This window comes from Geospiza fortis, unplaced genomic scaffold (genome assembly GCF_000277835.1).
Source record: "Geospiza fortis unplaced genomic scaffold, GeoFor_1.0 scaffold157, whole genome shotgun sequence".
Taxonomy (NCBI): Eukaryota; Metazoa; Chordata; class Aves; order Passeriformes; family Thraupidae; genus Geospiza; species Geospiza fortis.
Window position 1 is genome coordinate 8,380,608 of NW_005054314.1, and position 6,938 is coordinate 8,387,545.

The following is a 6,938-nucleotide window of genomic DNA, read 5'->3' on the forward strand; positions in this document are numbered from 1 at the left end:
TAATATAATATAATATAAAATTATAAATCAGCCTTCTGAAACACAGGGTCAAGATTCTCATCTCTTCCCTCGTCCTGGGACCCCTGTGAACAGCAGCACAGGGCAGGGCTGTGGTGCCCTATCTCTGGTGCCAGCTACCTCCAGTGTGCCTGTGTGTGGTGGCACAGAGTGGATGTGATCCCCTGCGGTGTCACACAACAGAGAGAGACACAGACTTTACCAGGATTTCCTGGGGAAGGCTGTGGGAAAACTCAGAGAAAGAAGAAAAACGATTCTTATCTTCGCTTGCTACATCTGTTGTTTGACACATGTGGAATGTGTTATGGAGATTATTTACCAAAAGGGATTTCTTAATTAGACTTTGGCAATAGTGTTTTAATTAATTAACCAATTAGGTCAAAACTGTGTTGTGACTGTCTGTAAGGGTCACGGGTTTTTCTTTCTAGTATGATACAGTATAGTGTCAATATAGTATAACTAAATAAAACATTTAACCAGCCTTCTACAGTCATGGAGTCAATATCCATTATTCTGGGGTTCACTACTACAATAATCTCCTTTTTCCCCATGGCAGGACCTGCTCAACCCAGGATGGCACCAGCTCAGAGCTGCAGAGAGGAGCCAGCCTGCGTGGCGGGGAGCAGAGGGCTGACCATGCTTTCCAAGGCCAGGGAGCCTTGGCCAGGTATTTGTGTGTGCCCCTGGTGTGGGGTGAGCCCTTTGTGCACTGGGTGAGCCTTTTGCACAGCCCTTTGTTCTGTGGGGTGAGGAGCCCCTTCTGCTGTATGGAATTCATGGGATGAGCATCTGTGAATGCTGCTCTTTGTGCCCCAGCGCCCCTGGAGAGGGTTTTGGTGTGGGATGGCTTCACCCTCACTGTGCTCAGAGGCTCCTTTCCCTGCAGGCAGCCTCCCTCTGCCTCAGTGCCCCCCAGATTCCCCATATTCCTGTGAGAGTGACAGCAGGACTGGGGTAGAAGTTGTGGGACTCCATCAGGGTGGTCTCTATTGCTTGCATATTTTTGGTCCCACACGCTCACTAAAAGGGGTAAACCACAAATTCCAGCGCTTGAGTGTCACAGACACATTTTATGAAAAATCCTTTCCTTAGGATCTTTTCTCCTGAGAAGCTGAGAGGCCTCAGGAACAAAATGTAAACAATGGTTATCTGCTGCTGTGGAATGCAACAGGTGCATCTGTGATTGGTCTCATGCAGTTGTTTCTAATTAATGGCCAATCACAGTCAGCTGATTTTATTATCTCTGATTTTATTATCATTCTTTTCTATTCCTTTCAAGCCTTCTGATGAAATCCTTTATTCTATTCTTTAGTATAGTTTTAGTAGATAATTTTATTTTAATATAACATATATCATAAAATAATAAATCAGCCTTCTGAAACATGGAGTCAGATCCTCATCTCTTCCCTGGTCCTGGGACCCCTGTGAACACCAGCACACTCAAGAGGGAGCTGTGAGAGTTTTCTCCCCAGCTGCAGCTCCCCTGATGTCTGTGTTGAAGATTTTCTTTGTCCTTGCTGAGTGTTAACCCCTGGTGTGCCTGTCTCCCTGTGCAGGATAGTCCGGCTGGTGCTGGTGCTCAGGGACTGGGCCAACAAGAGCCTGCACGAGGAGCAGCAGAGGCCAGACCCCTTCCTGGAGCGTTTCCAAGGCCCTGAGCTCCTGACAGTGCCTGCAGGAGCTGCTGATGTGCTTGAGGATGAGGAGATTGAGAAGTTAAACAAAAAGTAGGGTCCCTTTCCTGTGGTCCCTGCCATCCTTGGCTGGGGATCAGCTGTGTGTGGAGCTTGGGGGCTCCCATGGGGGTGGGAAAGAAGGAACTGGGGTGAGGTGGTGGGAAGGGTCCCTCCTGCCCTCTCCAGCCCCTGTCTTGGCACCAGCCTGGCTCTGCTGGGCTCTTTTGGTGGCACACAGGATCTGGTGGAGTGTCCCCGTGGAAATCTCAGACCTGGCCTGTCCCTCAGCCATGGGGAACCATCCCTCTTGGTCCCTGCCCTGGTGGGAAATAACATCAGACCTCCCCAGTTTCATGGGGTTGTTTTTGGAGCCAGCCCTGGGTCTGTAATAACATGCAGAAGCAGCTTGTGCAGGTGAGGGGCTGGACCCAAGCCAAGGGATGCAGGACTGCACCCAGCAGCCGCTGCATCCCACCCAGGAGCCACCAGCCTGGGATTTGCCAGTCTCATTCATCATCTGCAGCATGAAGGGACTGTGTTTGCTGCCTGTGTCCTCACAAAGAGCAGCTTTGTGAAAAGGATCTTTCAAATCCAGCCCTTTCATCTCCTCAGCTCACACTCCTGGTGAGAAGCAATAACCTGGCTTTTCTTCTGCTGGCTAATTAGAGGGCAAAGCTCACAGCCTGCTCTGGACCCTACCATTACACAGGGTAATTAAAACACCAAGAAATAATTGTTTTCTGTAGGAGAAAAATAATCTGAGCCTTGTATCTGGGTCTTTACTAGTAATGGAAGAAAAGGCTGTTCTGCCCTGTGAGGCTGAGGGGGCTTGTTCATGATTGGAAAGAGCTGAGGTGTGCTGGGAAAGTGCCTGGGGGTTCTGGGGATCCAGTGGGACCTGCTGGGGGTTTCTAGGTGCTCATTTCCACAGGTAAGCAGAGCCCCAAGCCTGGTAATCCCACACATGAGCTGCTCATGGCCGTGGCAGGCTCCAAAGCCTTTGGGGAGAGGCAGATGATTATTCCCCTCTCCTGGGTTAACCCTGTTTTTCCAACCCTGGCCCTGCTGCCCAGAATCAGTGACCCTGGCCCCCTGTCATGGCAGCACTGGTGATTTAAAGCTGAAATTACCAACCCCATGAACAGCATTACTGAGGTTGTTGGTGGCTGTGCGTGCTGGCTGTCCTTCCCCTGTGGCACTGCTGTCTGTCCCAGGGAGGAGCAGAGTCCCCTTCTCAAAAAACAAATGCTCAAGCTGCACTTTCTGGTTAAAAATAAGCCCTTTTAATGGGGAGGCTGGATCATCACTTGTCTGTGGGTGCACAGAGGGTGAACATGAGGGACTGGGGCTGGCTTTGGGCTGAGTGCCAGTCCCCATATCTAGGCACTGCCTGTACCCCAGGGAAAGGAGCCTTCCAAGCAGGGCTTCTGCCTTTGGAGCTGCCACAGTCATGGGGTGGGCATGGGGAACCTGTTGGCAAGTGGGTTGGGGTTTTTTTCTGTCGCTGGAGGGAGTTTTGTGTGTTCAAAAGCTGGGAGGGAGGGAAGGAGGATGTTTCGCCTCACCAGGCTGCTACAAGCCTATCAACCCAGCCACAGAGCTTCTCTTCCCCAGTCTCTCCAGTGAATCTGCAAGTGGAGCACGCAGTCCTAATCTCAGAGTCCCAGGGCGAGCAGGATCAAACACTTGGGAGCAGTTCAAGGCTGGAGGCCGGGCTGTGCAGCCTGCAGGAGGCACAGGAGGCAGCCCCGCCGTGCCAGCTGCCCCCGGGGCCGCTGCTCTGGGGCTTGGGCAGCCCCTCCTGGTGCTGCCGCTGATCTGCAGCACACTTTGCTCCCCGTTCCAATTACTGTTCTCTTCAGATGTGCCTGGCACCGGTCCCTGCCTCACCTGGGAGAAGCAATGTCATGTACATCACAGGAACTTTTCTGATCCCACCTTCCACACATCTGTTCCTGGCTCTGCCAGGGGGTGCTGTGGCATGTGGGCCACCTGCTTTGCCTCACCATCCCACGGGTCCCTCCTCTGCTGCATTCTCAGCTCAGTTTTAGGGATAAAGGAGCCTGAACAGTGCTGGGACTCTGCACTGCTGGGACTGGTCCTGGCTCACAGGCTGGCGCCCGAGCTGCAGCTCTGCTGGAGGCAGTGTGGTGCAGGGCATGAAGGACGTGGCTCACATGCTTTGTTCCAACCCTGTTTCCCACATTTCCAGGAGGAAATGGCTGTTCTTTGTGGTGGACCCTGCGGGGGACTGCTATTACCACTGGCTGGCTGTGATTGCAGTTCCTGTCCTCTACAACTGGTGCCTGCTCGTGGCCAGGTGAGCTGGGAGGTTGTTCTTGCCACTTCTGTCCTTTCTGATCACCTGCTGGCTGTGGCTCAGCCAGGACCAAACTGACACTGCTGGGCACTGAAAGGAAAGAGACCCTTCCCATCACGGTCAATTCTGGCCCAGCTGGAAAGGACTTTGGTTTCAGGGTCATTTGGGAGGTGGTTTCAAGGTGCTGCTTCACCTCCATCAAGGGAGGGCAGATTTTTCAGAGGAGAGAGTTTAAATTCCTGGAAGAGGAGCTCCCAGTGGCCAAGCTCTGTTGCAGAGCTGGGTGCCTCAGGATCAGCCAACATTCAGCTGTAATAATTAGAGAAGATGTGGGGATTTGTGGTCTCACACCCTGTTTGATGACCTTCCTCCACCAGGGCTTGCTTCACTGACCTGCAGAAGACCTATTTTGTGCTGTGGCTGGTGTTGGATTACATCTCAGATGCTCTCTACCTCGGGGACACAGTGATCCGCCTGCACACAGGTGAGCAGGAGCTTTCCTTTAATCCCTTACAAGTGGAGATGAGCTGCAAGGGACAGGCCCAATCCACAGTTCCATTAGAAGGAGGGTTTTGCCTACCTCGGTGTTCACTAGTATGAAACAGTCTCCAGAGAAAGAATCTAATTAGAGGATCTGAGAAATGGAGCAAGTTTCAATATGAAAGATTAATCATCCCAGCTTTCAACTTCACCTTTGAATAATTGTACAAAATTACCTGCATTACTATTAGTATTCGGGCATGGTTGAAGGTCTGTATCTCTGATTTTGCATCAGTTCAGCTAATGAATTATCTGCATGGAAAAATGGTAGAATTTAATGTTCTCGGAAGGCAGCACTTGGCTCTACGTTTTCTGTCAGAACTGCAATAATTCATGATCTGGAGGATGGAAACTTTTGTGTTCCTTTTCCTTCGTGGCAAAAGACTAAATCCCTGAGTTATATCTTTGGGTGGCTTTTGCCAGATGAAGGCCTTGAGTGATAACAAACTGAGTAGAGCAGGAACTGGTAATATTTGGGTGACCCTGAGTATTTATGCACACAAATCCACGGCATACCATAGACTATTGCCCAGGTGCTCACAAAACCTGCAGAAAAATCAAACTTCAACCGAGATAATCCTGTGATTTGCTTCTCTTTAGGGTTCTTGGAACAGGGCCTCCTGGTCAAGGACCTCAAGAAGTTACGGGATAACTACATCCCCACGCTGCAGTTCAAGCTGGATGTTCTCTCCAGCCTGCCCACAGACCTGGCCTATTTTTGGGTGGGGTTGCACTGCCCTGAGCTGCGTTTCAACAGGCTGCTGCGCTTCTCCCGCATGTTCGAGTTCTTCGACAGGACCGAGACCAGAACCAGCCACCCCAACCTCTTCCGCATCAGCAACCTGGTTCTCTACATCCTGGTCATCATCCACTGGAATGCCTGCATTTATTATGCCATCTCCAAGGCCATTGGCTTCGGGGAGGACAGCTGGGTGTACCCCAACGTCACAGAGCCCGAGTATGGCTCTCTGACCCGGGAGTATGTCTACTGTCTCTACTGGTCCACGCTGACGCTGACCACCATTGGGGAGACGCCTCCTCCCGTGCGGGATGAAGAGTATCTCTTTGTGATCTTTGACTTCCTCGTCGGCGTCCTCATCTTCGCCACCATCGTGGGCAACGTGGGCTCCATGATCTCCAACATGAACGCCACCAGGGCGGAGTTCCAGGCCAGGATCGATGCTGTCAAACACTACATGCAATTCCGCAAGGTGAGCAAAGAGCTGGAAACCAAAGTCATCAAGTGGTTCGACTATCTGTGGACCAACAAGAAGGCGGTGGATGAACGGGAGGTCCTCAAGAACCTCCCTGATAAGTTAAGGGCAGAGATTGCCATCAATGTTCACCTGGAGACGCTGAAGAAGGTGAGGATCTTCCAGAATTGTGAGGCGGGGCTGCTGGTGGAGCTGGTGCTGAAGCTTCGCCCTCAGGTGTTCAGCCCGGGGGATTTCGTGTGCCGGAAAGGGGACATCGGGAAGGAGATGTACATCATCAAGGAGGGCAAGCTGGCCGTGGTGGGGGATGATGGCACGACACAGTATGCTCTGCTCACTGCAGGGGGCTGCTTTGGTGAGATCAGCATCCTCAACATCAAAGGCAGCAAGATGGGCAACAGGCGCACGGCCAACATCATCAGCTTGGGCTACTCTGATCTCTTCTGCCTGTCCAAGGAAGATCTCATGGAAGCAGTCACAGAGTATCCCGATGCCAAAAGGATCTTGGAGGAGCGTGGCAGGGAGATCCTAATGAAGGAAGGGCTGCTGGATGAGTCAGCTGCAGAGGAAAGCACAGAAGGGAAGAGCGGGGAGGAGAGGCTGGACAGGGTGGCCTCAAACCTGGACACGCTGCACACCCGCTTTGGCCGGCTCCTGACCGAGTACAACGATGCCCAGATGAAGCTCAAGCAGCGCATCACTGCTCTGGAGTCCAGGATGAGGCAGGAGGAACTGGAGGATTTCTTCTCTGACAGCTCAGACAGTCTGTTTGAGGATGAGGACAAAGCTTCACCTGGGGGTGGGATGCAGTGAGGGGAACAGAGTCAGCTGGATGATGTCTGACCTGGTGCTGAGGCAGTGTTTGCTGTTTCACAAGGCAGACCCCCATGAAGGCTGCCTTGCCAGGGCCTTTTCTCAGGTTCTTAGCACTGCTGCTGTGGCACTGCCTTGATGGCAGCCCCTGAGGTGGCTCCAAATCAGGGGATTGTCCCAGCTCCTCCTCTGTCCTGTCACTTTTTTCATTGCCTTTTGGGTTCAGCCTTTATAACTCACTTCATGTCATCAGTCCTCAGTGAGTGTCTGCAAACACTGCCCAGAAACTTTACCCACAAGGTGCCCAAACTCAGCTAAGACAGGCCAAACTGTGCCTCTGACATCTGCAAAGAGAGA

General features: G+C 52.0%; 1 protein-coding gene across 1 annotated transcript in view; it reads left to right on the forward strand.

The window, feature by feature from the left end:
• Positions 1-6,581, forward strand: part of CNGA2 (cyclic nucleotide gated channel subunit alpha 2) — a 7,083-nt gene extending 502 nt beyond the window's left edge. The window contains exons 2-6 of the mRNA XM_031056075.1: positions 575-685; positions 1,575-1,745; positions 3,907-4,014; positions 4,392-4,498; positions 5,155-6,581. Coding sequence (XP_030911935.1) covers positions 575-685; positions 1,575-1,745; positions 3,907-4,014; positions 4,392-4,498; positions 5,155-6,581 — 1,924 coding nt within the window. The remainder of the gene's footprint in view (positions 1-574; positions 686-1,574; positions 1,746-3,906; positions 4,015-4,391; positions 4,499-5,154) is intronic.
• Positions 6,582-6,938: the final 357 nt, after the last annotated feature.